Source organism: Rutilus rutilus (genome assembly GCF_951802725.1).
Source record: "Rutilus rutilus genome assembly, chromosome: 12".
Taxonomy (NCBI): domain Eukaryota; kingdom Metazoa; phylum Chordata; class Actinopteri; order Cypriniformes; family Leuciscidae; genus Rutilus; species Rutilus rutilus.
This window is the reverse complement of record NC_140217.1, coordinates 22,497,881-22,516,912: the sequence shown is the minus strand read 5'-3', so window position 1 is coordinate 22,516,912 and position 19,032 is coordinate 22,497,881. Positions and strand designations below refer to the sequence as shown.

At 38.4% G+C, this 19,032-nt stretch overlaps 1 protein-coding gene across 2 annotated transcripts in view; it reads left to right on the top strand.

Moving 5' to 3' along the window:
* pkn2b (protein kinase N2b) overlaps positions 1 to 19,032 on the top strand; it is a 62,813-nt gene that overhangs the window by 35,658 nt on the left and 8,123 nt on the right. The window contains exons 3-10 of one of the 2 annotated variants that reach the window (XM_084425596.1): positions 4,496 to 4,650; positions 10,294 to 10,417; positions 10,512 to 10,669; positions 11,858 to 12,071; positions 12,744 to 12,929; positions 14,022 to 14,131; positions 15,642 to 15,785; positions 15,884 to 15,959. In XM_084425596.1, the coding sequence (XP_084281722.1) occupies positions 4,496 to 4,650; positions 10,294 to 10,417; positions 10,512 to 10,669; positions 11,858 to 12,071; positions 12,744 to 12,929; positions 14,022 to 14,131; positions 15,642 to 15,785; positions 15,884 to 15,959 (1,167 nt within the window). The remainder of the gene's footprint in view (positions 1 to 4,495; positions 4,651 to 10,293; positions 10,418 to 10,511; positions 10,670 to 11,857; positions 12,072 to 12,743; positions 12,930 to 14,021; positions 14,132 to 15,641; positions 15,786 to 15,883; positions 15,960 to 19,032) is intronic. The other variant, XM_084425597.1, reaches the window with a different exon arrangement.

Sequence of the window (19,032 nt, the reverse complement as noted above, 5' to 3'; positions counted from 1 at the left end):
TTCCCAACATGTGAATCATGCAGGGAGTCATCTGATCCAAGTCAAATGATTTCAGATTGGTGAAAAGATCAGATTGGTGCATTTAAGATGGATTTTAATGCTTAATTTAATTTAATAAAATATATCTTTTTTTATTTTATTTTTTTATGCTTTTAAATAATTGCTGGCTACATTGGATGTTAAAGGGTTAGTTCACCCAAAAATTCTGTCAGTAATTACTCACCCTCATGTTGTTCCAACCCCGTAAGACCTTCGTTCATCTTCGGAACACAAATTAAGATATTTTTGATTAAATCTGAGAGTTGTCTAACTCCTCCATAGGCTTCTAAGGAACCGAAACTTGCTGGCCCAGAAAATGTATTAAAGACATCGTTAATATAGTCCAAGTGACTCCAGTGGCTCAATCTTAAGTTTATAAAGCGACGAGAATACTTTTTGTGCGCAAAAACAAACAAAAATAACGACTTTATTCCACTTTTCATTTCCTTCTCTCTGGGCCTCGGGTCTTTTCGCGTAGTGTTTAAGCGTAGTGCGTCTGTGTTGCACGTCACCACGTAGGCTCACTATTGGCCGACGCTGGTCATGTGTGATACGCGGTGACGTGCAACACAGACGTGTCTACGATGTCTTTAATAAATTTTCTGGGCCAGCAAGTTTCGGTTCCTTAGAAGCCTATGGAGGAGTTAGACAACTCTCAGATTTAATCAAAAATATCTTAATTTGTGTTCCGAAGATGAACGAAGGTCTTACGGGGTTGGAACAACATGAGGGTGAGTAATTACTGACAGAATTTTCATTTTTGGGTGAACTAACCCTTTAATGTTTGTGTATAAGTGCATAGAGTTTAAAGATTTGCATATTTGTGTGGACACTGGACAGTTTTTAAATCAGCAAGCTTGAGATAAGCGACAGTGGATTTTGCTTATTTTAAATGTGTTTTAGTCATTGTGAGTGGCCACCAGTTTTAAACAAATTTTTGTGTTTAAGGTATTCAGGTTATATAAGCTGCATGGCTAATAATTAGCTTAATGCTATTTAAAACCGTAGATTTAGTATTGCATGTCACATTGCATGTCATGTCAGCTATCAATTTTTTTTGGTGATACTGAATTTTATTTTTATTAATATTAATATTTTGCTTTAGTCCTCTATATGTCATGACAGAGCTATATGTCAGAAACTGGGCTTCCACCTTACCTTTGCAGGTGTATATAATTTGTGGTTAAGTTTTCTTGTCAGGACATGAGTGCATGATCTCCTCATTCTGAACCTCAGCTCATCATAAAACAAGCCTGAAGACAGTGTGTGTGTGTGTGTGTGTGTGTGTGTGTGTGTGTGTGAGAGAGAGAGAGAGAGTTTCAGAGGAAGAAAATGACACAATTAGCCATTTGCCTTTAACTTGATCATGTTTTAAATCGTATGCGAATTTGAGTAGTTTTAGTAGCCTATTGCTTGTTTAGGTAAAGATGAAGAACCTTTCATACTGACTATCCAGTTTTGCCCCGTTCTTTCAGTTTTTCTCCTAAGGTGTTTTCTGTTCATGTTTATGTTTGCTCAATCTTGTGCAAGTCTTTCCATGATGGCCTAGTTGTTCTCACAGAGAGTCTTTGAGAAACTGGCACACTGTCACCTGAGAGAACATTTGCATTTTTCCTGCCTGCACAAGTCCTTCACTGGGTGTCATTACATCATTGTCATTTTTTCTTATTACACAACTCATCAAATGCTAAAGTTAAACAAAAACCACCCTCATAGTATTTGGCTACATGTTTTAACAAGTTGAAATTTTGGCTTGGAGGTCAAATGTTCTTTATCTTATGAAATACCATAAGATAATTATAATAGTATTGTTTCTGTGTCGTCACAACTCTTATCTCCTTAAGGTTTTTTTCCTTTTTTTTTTTCCTTTTCTTTTTCTTTTTTTTTTCTCAGATTAAACGCTAATGTCTGAGGTGCTTAGATTAGTTTAAAGGATTAGTTTACTTCAGAAAAATTTCATGAAAATGTACTCACCCCCACGTCATCCAAGATATTCATATCTTTCTTTCTTCAGTCGAAAAAAAATTAAGGTTTTTGAGGAAAACATACAGGATTTTTCTCCATATAGTGAACTTCAACGGTTATCAATGGTTTGAAGGTCCAAATTGCAGTTTTAATGCAGCATTAAAGGGCTCTACACGATCCCAGCCAAAGAAATAAGGGTCTTATCTAGCAAAACAATCGGACGGACATGTCACCCATTGAGCATGTTTGGGATGCTCTGCATCGGTGTATACGACAGCGTGTTCCAGGTCCTGCCAATATCCAGCAACTTCGCACAGCCATTGAAGAGGAGTGGGCCAACATTCCACATTATGCGAAGGAGATGTGTTTTGTTCTGCGCAAGGTAAATGGTGGTCATGCCAGATACTGACTGGTTTTCAGACCCCCCCAGTACTGTATAACTGCACATTTTAGAGTGGCCTTTTATTGTGGCCAGCCTAAGGCACACCTGTGCAATAATCATGCTTTCTATTCAGCATCTTGATATGCCACACCTGTGAATGGATTATCTCGGTAAAGGAGAAGTGCTCACTAACACAGATTTTGACAGATTTGTGAACAATGTTTGAGAGTAAAAGGCCTCTTGTGTACATAGAAAAAGTCTTAGATCTTTGAGGTCAGCTCATGAAAAATGTTTTGTTCGAGAGAGAGAGAGAATTTCGCTAGATAAGACCTTCGCTAGATAAGACCCTTACTGTGTGTTCACTCCGCCGCCGGCGAGTGTGTCAAAATTCTCTATTGCCACCCTGCCAACAACGCTGTAGAAAGATTCGTGGACGCTCTAACGTAGAGCGAATACTTGGTCTTGTAAACTTTATTTAAAGGGGCCACAAAGCAAACAAGCATGTTGATCGGTATTTGTGCAGACTGACCACAAGTAGGGTATAAGTTAACCTTTTGTGTTCATGGTTAAGTCCTAGTCTAATTTAAACATAGTTTATAGGAGACGTTTACTAGCCTTGGTCTTGTTAATTTGTTAATTAACACGTTAATTTGTGTGCAGCCTACATTACAATTACTGTCCTGGTTGAAGTGTAGCCTTAATGCATGAGGAAATGTTGTATATTATTGGGAAACCCGCCACAGCAATTATCTGCTTGGAAATGGGCACTAATGTTTGGTCAGAACCAGTTTACACGACTACGTTCTCTGGAATCCTCTCAAGCGGAGGACTTCTACATTCCGATTGGTTGTCGCCGAATCGTGCCATAGCCCTGACTTCAACTTTCCTCGACGCCCACACTTTCCAAGATGCGTCGCACGTAACCAGCTCACATTGAAAATGAATGACTTCTTACTTTGACGCTCTCGCCGGCGGTGTGAAAGCACAGTTATTCCTCGGCTGGGATCGTGTAGAGCCCTTTGAAGCTGCATTGAAACTACAATTTGGACCTTCAACCCGTTGATAACTGTTGAAGTCCATTATTTGGAAAAATCCTGGAATGTTTTCCTCAAATACCTTAATTCCTTTTCGACTGAAGAAAGACAGACATCTTAGATGACATGGGGGTGAGTAAATTATCAGGAATTTTTAATTCTGAAGTGAACTAATCCTTTAAGGCACTTAAAGGCAGGGTCGGCAGTTTTTTTCCCAAAAATTTTTTCTAAATTTGTTCAAACTTTCTTTATATACCAATACATAATTAAAATGTAAGACATTCTGACATGTCACTACATGCACTGCGCTCCTCTCCGCTCGGCGCTGGCAAACGCGTCCTCCTCCAGCTGAGCGGTCGGCATCGCGCGTTCATGTGTTTTGGGGGCGTGGCTTTGGAAGGAGCCCAGAAGGGAGGGGGTGGGAGTGAATGGAATAAGTAGCTGTGTTTATTGCAGCCCTGAGAGGACTACAGACACTCGATTTTTATACTCTTTTTCAGAGTACTTACATTTTAATTATGTATTGGTATATAAAGACAGTTTAAAAATAAATTGAATTTTTTTTATTTATTTTTTTGAAAAAAGCTGCCGACCCTGCCTTTAAGAGGCAATTAAACAAGATATCCACAAGCAGAACTGTATATTCCATCAGTTAATTTCTTTCTGGATAAGCATGTGGTTCAGGTTGACAGAATTAGCTATAATGTGAACTGGACCTTTTGCCATTTAAAAGCCTGGCTGTATGAGACTACCCTTTAAAGGGTAGCAGGTTAAAGCAAAAACAGGCAAACAATTAAGTTAATCATCCTCAGCTACACTTTGTTTGTTTTTCTGTGTAGTTGTTTGTGGCTTACTATCGTAATAAAATTATGTTGTGCTCATGCTAGCTGTCCTGCATTTAGCATTTTCTACCTGCCCTGAAGGATCGAGTGTGGTTTCGCTAATATTGGGTGCATTTCCTGCCCATATGTTTGCAGTCGCTGTAATTTCTACAACATTTCAAACATGCTGTATTTATTGTTGTTTTAGTGCATTATTAACTCTTTGATGTTGATTTGTGTTTGTTCAATGTCAGAGTACCCACTAACCCCAGACACCCCCAAGAGTGAAGCCCGGACGTCCACCAACAATAGCCGACTGGCTGCTCTGAAGAAACAGGCCGACATCGAGCTCAAAGTGAAACAGGGAGCGGAAAATATGATACAAATGTATTCCAACGGCTCTTCCAAGGTAGTAGCCTGCGCTTAGAGAATCTGTGGTGTGTGGATTGTGTGGTCTAATGTATTTGCTTGTGATAAGAACAATCATTTTGATGGACATAAATTCTCTGGAAAGAATGGCCAAGATGGTTTTGTTTTTGTTTTGTATGACTGTTACAAAGTGCAATTATTAAAAAAAAAGCCAAATTTTAAACAGGTTTACTGAACATTCCCCCTTTTTAATAGTTCTACAACAAACTCACAGCATTAATTGAGCCAATGTTGCAGTGTTGGTACTGATGGAGCCACTGTGTTTACATTTTTCAGTTAAATCAACCTTCAAGTGGCAAACTTGTAACCTAAGCCAATTAGTATTTTTAACAAAAGAAGAAAAATTGGTTTTAAGCCAGTGTTTCACAGTAGGAAATATGTTTAGATTTCCAAAAATGTCTTTTTCCATCAATTGTAGTAATCCAGTCTGACAACAGACAGTATGCTCTACACAGAGACTTGATCTCACCATCACCGAAGTCCATCTGGGATTACATGAAGAAACAGCAAAAACTGAGACAGACTAAATCCAGAAGAACTGTAGCAATGTATCCAAGACACTTTAAGAAACCTACCTGCAAAGCTACCTGATAAACTATGTGTAAGTGTAGCTAGGGGAAAAAAACACAAAGGGTGGTCACGCCAAATATTGATTTGATTTAGTTAATATAAGTTAATTGATCATATTTATTTATGACATTATTTTTGAAAGCATCCTCACGTTAGAGCATTTTCACACAAGTGCCTAAAACTTTGCTCAGTACTGTAGCTTTGCCGGTGGGTTTCTTCAAGAGTCTTAGAGCAGTTCTTGTGGATTTAGTCTCTCATTTTTTTCTGTTTCTTAATGTAATCGATTATGATACGAGATCAGATCTCCGTGTGGAGCATACCGGGTGTTGTTAGACTGCTTGTGCATATAAAAAATCTCACAGATTATTACAATTAATGGCAAAAAAGATATAAATAACTTTCTTAAAAAATACTAACATGCCTAAGACTTTTGTACAGTACTGTATAAAAAAAAAAATACACTTCAGGTCTAAATTACACTAAATACTGTACTTCGCTCTAGAAGATAAACCGTTTGATCTCTTAAAGATCTTGTGAGAGATTCATCCCAAGAAATGAAAACAGATGTTAGCAAATATGTTCTCTAAAATTAGATGAAATCTCCTTTCCTTTTCCAAAAGAGGTAAAGGAAGCCAGACCAGACTCATTTATACACATATGCCAATGTCGTGGTAGTAACCCCCTAGGGTGCAGCTGACATTAAGGAGAACTGGAATAGAACAGTTCAGTTATGTTTCTCCACCCTCCCCCTCAGGGAATCAGTGCTGGTTACTGTACATGTAGTGTGTCTCATTACATACATGTTGTATCAGCGGAATCCACGGTTTGATTTGGCTTTGGTCTGGAGTGTCCGACCCTCCTTTCCTGCCTTTTATCAAGAACGGTTAATTAAAGAGGCTCTATGGCTAAAATTATCATCTTGGACTCACAAAGGAGTTGTGTTAAATCAGCACAGTCTTTGTGGGCGAAATATATGGAGTGATAAACACAGGGAGACAGAACAAGGGACTCTGACTCATTTCCAGATGTATGAACAGTTTAGTACTGTAAAAAAGCTGTCACGAAAACATGCTCAGCACTGCGGCACATGACTTAATTAAGAGATACTCCTACGTTTCTCCGTTCTTGAATGCTCTGTTCAAGAACTTTTAAAGTCATTTTTGCGCCACTTGTGGCAACGAATCAAATTGCATGCAAACATAACTCCCTGTCTTTTAATGCTGGGCCATACGGGTAACCCTGTCCCAAACTCACACCATTGGTTAAGCTAATATTAGGCCCTGAAAAAAATGACACATTAACCGGTATGTGGGTTTTGTTTGGTCAGTCAAAATTAAGTGGGTGAGTCCTTCATGCAGGTTCCCAGCTGCTTTAGACATCCGGAGGAAAGGCCTCTAAGGTAACGTCAGCCTTACAGGAAGTTCAGTCCATAGAGACTCCTGACTCACTCACATTCACTAGATTTGAATGCTTGGTGTGACAAGGAAACATCCCTTGACACTTCAGACAAACGGCAAGGTTTTCATTTGTTGGTTTTACTTTAATAACTTTTTCTTATCATAAAAGTAAGACATACTAAGAATATGAATTAATGAAGGTATGGTAGGTCATGTTTCAACTATGATTATATGCACAATACAGCATGGCCTCAGATACTTTTTTTTATTAAACAGTTAATACATAAAACAGACATTCAGGACACACATTTTTATTAAAACAATTTTTACAGTTGTCCAAACTGACAGGCAGGGCCGGAGTGGGACTCATTTTCAGCCCTGGAGTTTCATGCCTTAGACCGGCCCACTTTAGTTCCCGACTGACTAAAATAATGTAATTAAACCCTCAGTATATAAGGCCCAATCTTTCAAGGGCTATCTGGCCCTTCCCCCTACCCCTAGTGCTGCCCCTCCAACCAAAAGAGAATTGAGACAACCCTACCCCTTCACGGGAACACGCAAAACGGAGGGGTCAAGGGCCAAGGGGTAGGGGCAAGGGGTGACCTGGGATTGAGCCTAAGTCTGCAATAGTGCACTGTTCTGTACAGCCTTGTAATTCATTGTATTTTTCAAAAATATCATTTTCTATTCAGTGCAATATCAGTAGACAGGGTTTTATAAATACAGAGGTCCCAAAAGTGATCTTGCTAGGGGGTTCGGGGGCATATTATTTTTCCACTGTCATTGGCAAAGAACATCTGTGTTAAATAGGAATCCATTGTAATAAAGTTATTCTCATTATGGACACAGTATGTAATAGGCTATTGCTCTACCTGCTCTCCTCTCTCATCTCCATCTCCTTCTCTCGTTCTTCTTCTCTCAGTCTCTTTATCTTGACCTGTAAATTTCCCCTTCCTGAAATCTCCCCTTCCCCTCCCCTTCTTTGCAAAGCGATTATTTATGTCGGTCGTTTAACATTTCTATCGTAAAACAGCTGTTTAGTTTAACCACTTGCACCTTATCTCGTGAAGCATCGCGTTGGGATTCGCGCGCGGCCGCAGCTCGCGCTTCTGTGAACTTAAATCCCGCTTGCTTTGATCGGTCATCTCAAACATTTTGCCATTGCCGACGAGCGGTGTTCGAGTGCTGAAGCAGCTCAGATGATGAGGTCGGTTATCGTCGCGATATGCGAATCATTGCAGCACCAAATTAGAGTTAATTTTAGGCAATTATTTCACAACGTTCATTATACACTCAGGAAAAATTACCGAGGTCCGGACCTCGGAGACCTCAATGGTCGGTACGGCCCTGACTCGTAGGCTATTTGGCCGCTTCAGTTTCTAGAGATGTTTTATTATTCTGACCTTTTCAGCGCCGCCTTTGCGCCTAGGCTATTATCCTCGTTTTGTATCTCTTATTTTTTGTTAGCACATCTCTAACAAAGTGACTTTATTTTTTTTTTGTGGGGCTGCGAGAAAATAATAAGGGGGCTGCGCTATGACTGGAGCCTATAGGGAAAGCATTCAACCCAGTGCCATGACAACACCGGCCCTCCTGGCCAATAAAACAGACCGGCCCACCGGGAATTCTTCCGGTGCTCCCGATTAGCCAATCCGGGCCTGCTGACAGGTGTTTAAGAATATGTTTAAGGGGATTTTCTAGGGCGCCTCAAAAGGGATCTGAGGTGCAGTTTACACGACACTGTTTTCAACTAGAGATGCACCGATTACAATTTTCTGGGCCGATTCCGATTTCCGATTTTTCATTAAGTTTGACCTGCCGATACCGATTTTAGCCGATTCCGATTTCATTTTTTTCTAACCACTTTACAGCACACACAAATATTTATTTTATATCTTTTCTGTAATAGAACATTTTTCAATTTGCATAGTACATATTTTTTTGAACAGATAAACGCTATAAAATAGAACTATATAAATTACTCCAGGTGTGGGTAATTCACACACATCTAAAGTGCAGTGTTATGGAAGAACCATTTCCTTTTCACATTCAATATCCAATAATTTTTTTATATATGTATTTAGCAAACTAAACGTCTGTATCAAAACAGGGAATGGCAATAAAATAATATATAAATAAAAAATAAAATAAATATAGCCTTGCAGTATAAAGATATTTCTCAAAGCACACACACACACAGGCCTATTGCAATCACTTGTACAAACTGAATAATAAAACAAGTTTAAATGGGTACATTTTCTATAAATATTAGTCTTCGTTTTCTTTTCTGACATAGCCTACTCCAGTTCTTGTTAAAACACGCAAATTCTGTGCATTTTGGGCACTTTTTTTGTGAAACCCTTTTTAGGCTATTTTGTCCATCAAAAGTGCTTTCCCTTTAATTGAGCGTGAGCAGTGCAGCAAATAGACTCGGCGCCGAAACACGCGCTTCACTGCTCGCGACGCTCCTGCTTGACGCTCCCGCGCTCCTGCTCCCGTTGTGAATGCACTCATTGATTAACACGCATGGCGAAAAAAAAAAAAACAAGTAATAAAAACTCAGTGAGTGTTTTAGCGCAATTTTCTCACGTCATGGGATCACAACACTCAAAATTAAATTTTTGAAGCATAAAGGAAAGATTTTTGATCAAATCTTTTTTTCTAATATTATTGTAAATTTTAGAAGCTATCGATTGCAATTTGTTTCAACTTGATAGCTATTATGGTTGCCGAGAAATTTACAAAAAACAGAATTTTTTCTGGAATTCCCAGGAAATCCAAAATCTTTTCCTGGATTTTTTTTGTGCGTTCCCGAGATTAGACCTTCCTTAACATAATGCCGAAAACCCGAAGTCTCTAGGTGGTCTGGTTGAGGAGTAGATAGAAGTGCAAGATTGGTGCGCACAGACAGAACAGAAATCATGAGTTAACAATCGCAATTTTGTCCGGTGGAAAATTGCGCTAAAAAGTGCTTGCGGTCTGAACGGACGTAATTCATGAGGTTTCCTACATGTGTGTTCCGTGTGCACGCGTGATGCTGATGTTGCGCGATGTTAATCATGCGGCGCCCAAGTGCATTTGACCGGCATAAAATCGGCATTTGTCAGACTGACCGGCCGGTCGCCGGTCACGGCCGATCACGTGAAAATCGGCCAATTCCGGTCACCAGCCGATCAATCGGTGCATCTCTATTTTCAACTAAAAACTTTTTATGCATTTTGGCTGTTCATTTACATGACAACAGCGTTATGGAGGCCTGAAAACGCAAACTTTTGAAAATGGGTTTAAAAGTGCACGTTTTTGAAAATGATAAACTATCGTATCTGTGTAAACTACAAAAGTGTGAATTTGTGAAAATGGTGACATTATGCGCAGTCGTATTACGTGTTCAGTCTATAGGCACGTAGTGTTTTTTACTAAGTGACATCGCCAACTACTAGCCTGGTGTGCAAAATACAGTGTTTTTATTTGTTTTCGCTGATCTGTGTGAATCGGGATTATTTGACATTGTTGTCTGAATAGAAATTGAACTCAAGTGCATATCTCCTTTTATATTCATATTTGAAGGTTTATAAACTATGGTTCTGCATATTTTATTCCTCCTTTTGTTTCTGAACTCCTCTGTTTTTACTTTTCTGCTGTGGCTACATCTGTAGGACCGCAAACTGCTCGCAGCAGCTCAGCAGATGCTTCAAGACAGCAAGACAAAGATCGAGTTCATTAGAATGCAGATCCTTAAAGCCAGCCAGACCAGCGAGATGAACTATGAGAACAATGATGGTATGTGGTATAGCTGATATCCTCTCTAATTATATCTATGACTTGCACTTTAAATGGGCAGAAGTGTGGTAAAAAGTCATAAATCTGATGTTAGCAGTAACTTCAAGCAAGCCTATCATCAGTCCCCTGGACCTGAGGATAGAAGAGCTACGACATCACTTCCGGATAGAGTCTGCTGTGGAAGAGGGTGCCAAAAACGTGATGAAACTGCTCGGAACAGGGAAGGTGACGGAGAAGAAAGCTCATTCAGAGGTTGGCTTCATTTCTAAATCATTGTTTTCATAGTTGCTTCTCATTGATTGATCGTTTTCTTGTGCTTATATAAACACTTTCATTTCTGTATCCATTTAATCCAGTTATTCATTTAACTAGATATTTTTAATAGCCTGTATTGCCTCAAGGTCCAAATGTTTACAGCCTTTCTCACTTTACAAGTCTTTACAAATAGCGATTTTTGATGCTATCATAAAAGTGCCCTATTCACAAGGCATTTAACCTAAAACGAAAATACGGTCAAACTTAAAAGTGGCGTTTCCATTCTAATTATGCTTTTAAACGAAAGTTTGCCTCGAGTAGATTAACAAAAAGACCCTAGGTTACATTTTGGCGAGAGTTACCCTTTAATGAAGACCAGATCTAGTTTAACATTTTTATTTATTTTATTTATTTTTATTTATTTATCTAACATACAATTCAAAAACCTATTTTAATCGTTCCTTTTTAATCTCTTTCTCGCCATGAATATAGCCGGGGTAGCTGGCATGGCTACAAACAAACAATTTTATAGCACAACTATAATATTACAATACCAATATTTACATAATTTCTTCATTTTCAAATGTAAACCATCAAGCTTTTATTTTGGTAACAGGTTTATTAATGCTTCTCATTCACAAATATGTTATAAGTGACTAACAGCACTTTAGAGTTCATATGAAGCAGTATTTACTGCAAAATATCCAATATAGGGTGATTATATCCAAAATTTACCCATACCGATAAATGGCAAAATCACTAGTATTTGGCCATAACTGATTTGGTACCCATATATTGTGCATTCCTATACACAATAATAACTGAATTAAAGCAAATAATTAACACAAAGAAATATTAATTCAAGAAAAGTTAAACAAACATCATCTTCAACTATTTCTGTTACACATTCATTTCACAGAGAAATTTGAATCCTGAACTTCCACAAGGTAGTGAAGAGTTTATGTGTTCAACTGTGGCATCCGTCCAGACTCTATCCCATAGATTTACCATGCAGTTTTCCACTCACACTGCCAATGTTACGCACATAAAACTGTTTATCTTTGTGACAGGTTCTAAATCTGGTTTGTCTTTCAAAGGTCTTTGGAGGTTTTGTTGACTGCGTTTAAAATGTGTGTATTTTATGTCTCAATGCATTTGTAAACGCTGTCTAACTTTGTCTTGCAGGCTCAAGCCCGCTTGAATGAGTCCAGTCAGAAGCTAGACTTGCTGAAGTTCTCTCTGGAGCAGAGACTCAGTGAGTTGCCCAAAAATCACCCGAAGGGCAATCTGATTATGGAGGAGTTAGCCATGGTGTCCTCCCCACCTCTCAGTCCCCGCCATAGCATCATATCCACCAGCAACCAGTACAGCACTGTGGCCAAACCTGCTGCTCTGACCGGTAACAAAACAAAATTCATACAGTCACATGGTGCTCAAGGTGTTTTGAACTCTGCTGTTATTTACTGGTCCCATTTTAGCTTGGTTTTAATGATGGCAGCTTGTAATACTTCATAAGGTTAATAAAGGGCTTGTAAAAGTTATCCTTCTAGGCTTTAATTCAAATAAAGATATGGGGGGTTCAGCTGAATTTTTGTCTACGTTAGAATGCATTGTTTCAATTTATAGTCTTGTTCTCTGCAAATATTACCTCCCCGTGTGAATGGGCCCTTTAGTCCTTTATCACAACACATGGTGCTGTACGTTCAACTCTGTTTGAGAGGGGGAACAGCTGTCTGGGTATAGGCATGTAGGAACCACACTCGACTTTTCGCACAGTGTCCACACACTCGGCCCCAGCGGCCCCCTCCCCCACCCTTGGCTTTATCACACACAACTTTGACCTTCACTCTAAAGGAGAACGAGAGGGCTTACGTTACCATTATAGACTTGTACCATGTAGTGCTTTCCATATAAGGCTCTATAACTACTGCATGTGTCTTGAAATAGACATTTGTAATTGTTTGCACACTTATTATCTTGTGTTAATCAGAATAGATGTGTTTGGTGATTTACATCTCAAGATCATGCATCGTTTTTGGCTCTGAGTAGGGTTTCTGTTGTAAATCCGCAGGCACATTAGACGTGAGGCTCATGGGCTGTCAGGACCTCCTGGAGAACGTCCCGGGTCGCTCAAAGACAGCAGCTGTTCCTCTACCCGGCTGGAGCCCCAGTGAGGCACGCTCCTCATTTATGAGCCGAGGAAACAAGAACAAATCTGGCAGCACCAGAACCCTATCCAAGTCCGATGATCTGTCCAGTTGAGTGGCTTTGTATTTTGTTTTAAATGCCCTTTGAAAATCCCATTTAAGATCATTCCTACGGATCTTGCATTGCCGTTGGGCTTGACCATTTCAAATCGAGTAACCAATATAAATTACACTACATTCACTCACGTACAGTCTGCTTTACAAATAGCGAATTACAAACTAAGGCATCTTCAGTCATTGTCTCCCCATCAAAATGGCTTTTATTCTATAAAGTTGTGTGGAAAATAAGAGAGACTTATTCTGACGTGAATACACTACCATTCAGAAGTTTGAGGCCAGTATTTTTTTCTTTTTTATCTATGATGCATTTAATTGATCAAACATGACAGTAAAGTAATTTAAAATGTTATAAATATTAAATATTAAGCTGCACAACTGTTTTCAACTGTGATAATATAAAAATAAATGTTTCTTGAGCAGCAGATCAGCATTTCTGAAGGATCATGTGTCACTGAAGACTGGAGTAATGATGCTGAAAGTTTAGCTTTTGAAATCACAGGATTACAATACATTTAAGAAGATATTAAAATAGAAAACAATTATTTTAATTTTGTAATATTTCACAATATTGATGTTTTTACTGTATTTTTGGTCAAATAAATGCAGCCTTGGTTTTCTTTCAAAAACATTAAAAAAAAAACTTGACAATCCCAAACTTTTGAATGGTCTGTCGATTAAAAATAGGAATTTATTTGATTATTATAAAAAAATCTTTTTACATTTAATTCAAATGCTAGTGATTCATTACATGATTTGCAGATTCATTAAATCACAAGTAACTGAATATATCAATATTTGCTTTGATAATCTCCCTGTAAATTCAGTCATTTAAATCGAGTTTGTCCAAGAAAGGCAGTTACACAAGATCTGTTCTTGTATTCCATCTGCTTTTTTAAAACTTTTAGTCTTAAGGTTGTTTTTTTTGTGCAGACTGATGTCGTTAAGGGATATTTTTATTTTCATCACAGCATTTTTTTTTTAGGAATCACAATAAATCAATGTAAATACAAATCTCTTGTGAATATATTCATGCCTCTGTTAAAGACAAATAATTTAAGAGGTATTTTGTGCTGTTATGGCAGATGAAATCAGTGCCGTCCTGAAGCTGGACAACACAGTTGTGGGACAGACCCATTGGAAGCCAGTCAGCAACCAATCTTGGGACCAGAAGTTCACACTGGAACTTGACCGGGTAATGCATGAGAAATTGCATAAAAGTCAGTTGCACAGTTGTCAAACCACAGTCTTATCCCATAATCCCCTCAACACATGAGTCGATGGGCACACATATGCACACATGCACACCATTCCAGTCTCTCTCAATTAACTTTGGAAATGTTAATCCCAGATTTGACCCAGTTCTTATGGAAACTCTCAAAAGGCGGATCAGAAGTCATCACTCGTAATCTCTTAATTCTAACATATAGAAATGTTCCCTTTCTGCAGTATATTTATTATTGAGTCACACTGTTGCATAAGCAAACCTCAGTTTACTTTTAATGTTTGTCATTATGTTCACAATCAACATTAGTTCCCTATTTGTTCATCTTTATAATGTATCTCCATTCCTCCACATTAAGAAATTGGTTGATTTCAGACACTTTTTATTTTTATTTTTATGGAATTGCACATGTTTCTTCTTGACATCTCCCAAAATAAGTGTAAATTAAATTACTCCTTAGGGAAGATATTGAAAATAGTTCATAGTAAGACTGATTTGGAGGCTTACTACTTGCTATGTTATTGTATTCAATTTATATTTGAGGATTGATTATTGAATGAACTTACACATGCACGTCTGTGTGTTTTGACTTGCTTTTAAATGTGTGACGGCATAATCTTTTAATCTCATGGCAGGCAACAAGAGAGCTCTAATTAGTAGTTGTGCTATGGCAGACAGACTCTGAAAAGACCTGTAAAAGGCCTGTAAATGTCAGACCTTTGGCTGTGAACCGTAGTAATACTCATAAGTGGTGCATGCTGGGTTAAGCTTCACTGTTACTGTTGCTCATACTATAGATTCATGCTCACAGCATAAACAGTGAGGTGTTAGGCCCTTAAAATTCAGCTTTTGTACTGAACATGAATGATTCACCTCCCATAACTTTCTAGCAACCACATAGCAATGCCCTGGCAACCATGCACAACACTGTAACGAAACTAGTTTCGTTAGTAGTTTTAGCCTAAATGCATGTACACTACCGTTCAATAGTTTAGGGTTGGTAAGTCTCTTGTGCACCAAGGCTGTATTTATTTGATAAAAAAAAAAAAAAAAAAAAAAAAAACTGAAACTAATAAAGAAATATTATTACAATTTAAAATAAATGTTTTCTTTTTTTTAAATGTAATTTATTCCTGTATGATTGCAAAGCAATTGCAATTTTTTTAATCAGCCATTACTTCGGTTTTCAGTGTCATTCTAATATGCGGATTTGGTGGGTCAAAAATAATTTATCACAGTTGAAAACATTTGTGCTGCTTTAATATTTATGTGAAAATGTGGTGATAATTTTTTTTCAGGATTTTTTGATGAATAGAAAGTACACATTTTTGTAACAAATAACAATGTGAAAGTCTTGACTCTCCACTATTGTAATTTGTCCTTGCTGAATAAAAGTATTCTTGTCTTTAAAAAAAGAGTGTATACAGTGTGTAATATACTTAATATCATATATTAAATAATTTTTCTGTTTGGCCTGTAGTCTCGTGAACTGGAGATAGCTGTGTATTGGAGAGACTGGCGCTCACTGTGTGCTGTTAAGTTTTTACGTCTAGAGGACTTCCTGGACAACCAGCGTCATGGCATGTGCCTCTACCTGGAACCACAAGGAACACTGTTTGCTGAGGTAATTAATTTTTTCCACTACACACAGACATGTAATACACAAATTTGATGGCCTTGTTGTGGATATTTTGGAGATTACCTCTGTCTCTTTGGACACAGGTTACATTTTTTAACCCAGTTATTGAGAGGCGACCTAAACTACAAAGGCAAAAGAAAATCTTCTCCAAACAGCAAGGTAAGATTATGAAGTGGCAAATATGCCTCAGTGTTGAGAATGGTTGACATGTTCACTCAAACAGATTAGATTAAGCAGCCTACTCTTAACACAGTTCTGTGGTTCAATATTGCTCTGCTGCGAGACCAGTGTTTGCACGGTGAAGTCAGAATGAACTTTGACCTTCTTTTTGAACTCGCTTGAACCATGTATTTACAAAAAGGGTGAATAGCTGGTTTAAGCTGTGTTCCAAAATCTCATGAACTGTCTGTCTACTGCCTACATAGGCAGCTGCCTTCTAAGAAAGCACTTATCCATCATGGATCCTCATAAAGGATAAATTTGGAACTGGCAGCTTAACTTATAGGTGTCACACAAATAGTGATCTGCATAGGAGACTCAAGTTTTCTGTTAGCATGTTGCTAAGCTAACAGTCTATTCACACCTACACAAATGTTTGGGACGTAATTTTGGTCCGTTAGCTGTTTAGACCAATGCATAAAAAAAACTTAAGACAGGCTGAATGAATGTGTAAAATCACTCTCTGATATTGTGGCGCTTGTAGAAAAGCAGAAATACTGCCCTGGTTACTCTGGTAGACAAGAGTTGCACATCTTTGTTTACATGTTTTTAGACCACTGTTCAGATTTTAGTATTTGGTATGGTGTTTATAAAAAAATATATATATATAAATAAATCCAATTTACGCTTCTGGATTCTTTTGCTATTCACTGTCTCTTAGCAAAACACTGTTCGAAAGCAGCACCAAATTGTACTTTTTTGTAACCTCAGCTACTCTGAGCATGTGAATCTTATTTGGTGGCCAGCTTAATTCAAAGTGCAATAGAAAAGATATTAGAACACCTCTCTGTAAATAAATAAATAACTTTTTTATTATTATTCTTTTACACTATTTGAAGGATACAGGCTATGTTGTCTCAGTGTAGCTAAAATTAGGTATCTTGGGTGTTGACTCTTGGCAGGTTTGGTTTGATTAAAACGAACTCTTGTGCGATTGCTCTGTTAGAGACCCCTGAAAAGGTGGGCCTTGGTCCACTTCCAAATGAACTCCGAAGCGGGTCGACTGAAATATGAATATAACACAGACCACAGACATCTAAACGAACCAAAAATATGACGCGATGTCACAAGATGCGACCCTTAAAAGCACAGAATGCACAAGCATGCTTGGTTTGTCTCGACATAGTCGCGATGTTGCCCAATTACAGTTCAGTACAGGCATTGGAAACGTCGGCATCTTGCAGCAGATCTTTGTGTGTGAAACAGAGGAATTCCTGACTCTTTCAACTCCTTTACACATTTTATAAGCTTTTTATAAGCTCTTTGTGAGCTCTCAGCTGGTCAAATATAATAAATAACATATAATGAGCATCACACAGCATTTTTTTTGTTTTTTATCTTTAGGCTCAGTGTTAAAAATGCCAGTGAACACTAAGCGAACCAGGACTAAATGTATAATTTTCTTTTTTGGTCCAGACCAAAAGAACCAACAAGTGTGAACACACCCTTAGTTGTATAAACCCTGCTAGAAAACATGTCTACGATGCTTTAAAGGGTTAGTTCACCCAAAAATGAAAATTCTGTCAGTAATTACTCACCCTCATGTTGTTCCAACCATGTAAGTCTTTCGTTCATCTTCGGATCACAAATTAAGATATTTTTGATGAAATCTGACAGCTGTCTCACTCCTCCATAGGCTTTCAGAGGGACCGAAACTCGCCGGCCCAGAATAGTTATTAAAACCATCGTTAAAATAGTCCAAGTGACTACAGTGGCTATACATTAAAGGGATAGTTCACTTTGAAATAAAATTTTGGTATGTTTTAGCTTACCTCAAGGGCATCCAAGATGTAGGTGTCTTTTTTTCCGCAGAAGTTTCAATTTTGATATTTTTAGGTCAAACCGTTCTTGTCTGTCAGTCATATAATGCAGGTCTATGGTCACTGTCTCAAAGAGCATGCACAAAGTCCAAATTAAAACAATTCCCCATCGTCCAAATTGAACAATTCCCCATCGTAAGTACACATTGATGGCCTAAGACACGAAACGAGCAGTTTGTGTGAGAAAACGAACAGTATTTATATCGTTGTTATCTCTTGAACACAGCCGCGTCCAAATGATCTGAGGGCGCGGGCGGGTATAGATATATACATAGATGTCGCCTTGGCTACTGCTGCAGTTCATTGGAACGAAACCGTAGCCAAGTGACATCTAGTGTATACATCTATACCCACCCGCGGGCGGGTATAGATGTATACACTAGATGTCGCCTTCGCTACTGCAGTTCATTGGAACGAAACCGTAGCCAAGGCGACATCTATGTATATATCTATACCCGCCCGCGCCCTCAGATCATTTGGACGCGGCTGTGTTCAAGAGGTAAAAACTATATAGTGTGAGAAAACGACCAGTATTTATATAGTTTTTACCTCTTGAACACAGCCGCGTCCAAATGATCTGAGGGCGGGTATAGATATATACATAGATGTCGCCTTGGCTACGGTTTCGTTCCAATGAACTGCAGTAGCCAAGGCGACATCTATGTATATATCTATACCCGCCCGCGCCCTCAGATCATTTGGACGTGTGCTGTGTTCAAGAGATGACAACGATATAAATACTGGTCGTTTTCTCACACAAACCGCTCGTTTCGTGTCTTAGGCCATCAATGTGTACTTACGATGGGGAATTGTTTAATTTGGACGATGGGGAATTGTTTTAATTTGGACTTTGTGCATGCTCTTTGAGACAGTGACCATAGACCTGCATGAAATGACTGACAGACAAGAACGGTTTGACCTTAAAATATCAAAATTGAAACTACTGCGGAAAAAAAGACACCTACATCTTGGATGCCCTTGAGGTAAGCTAAAACATACCAAAATTTATTTTCAAAGTGAACTATCCCTTTAAGTTTATCATGCGACGACAATACTTTTTGTGCGGAAAAACAACAAAAATAACGACTTTATCCAACTATTAGTGTTCTTCAATGTGGGCCTCTGACGAGAGTTCACAGGAGCGCCAGGACGCATGCGCAAGAACTGAGATTACGGCGTTCTTCTTCTACTAC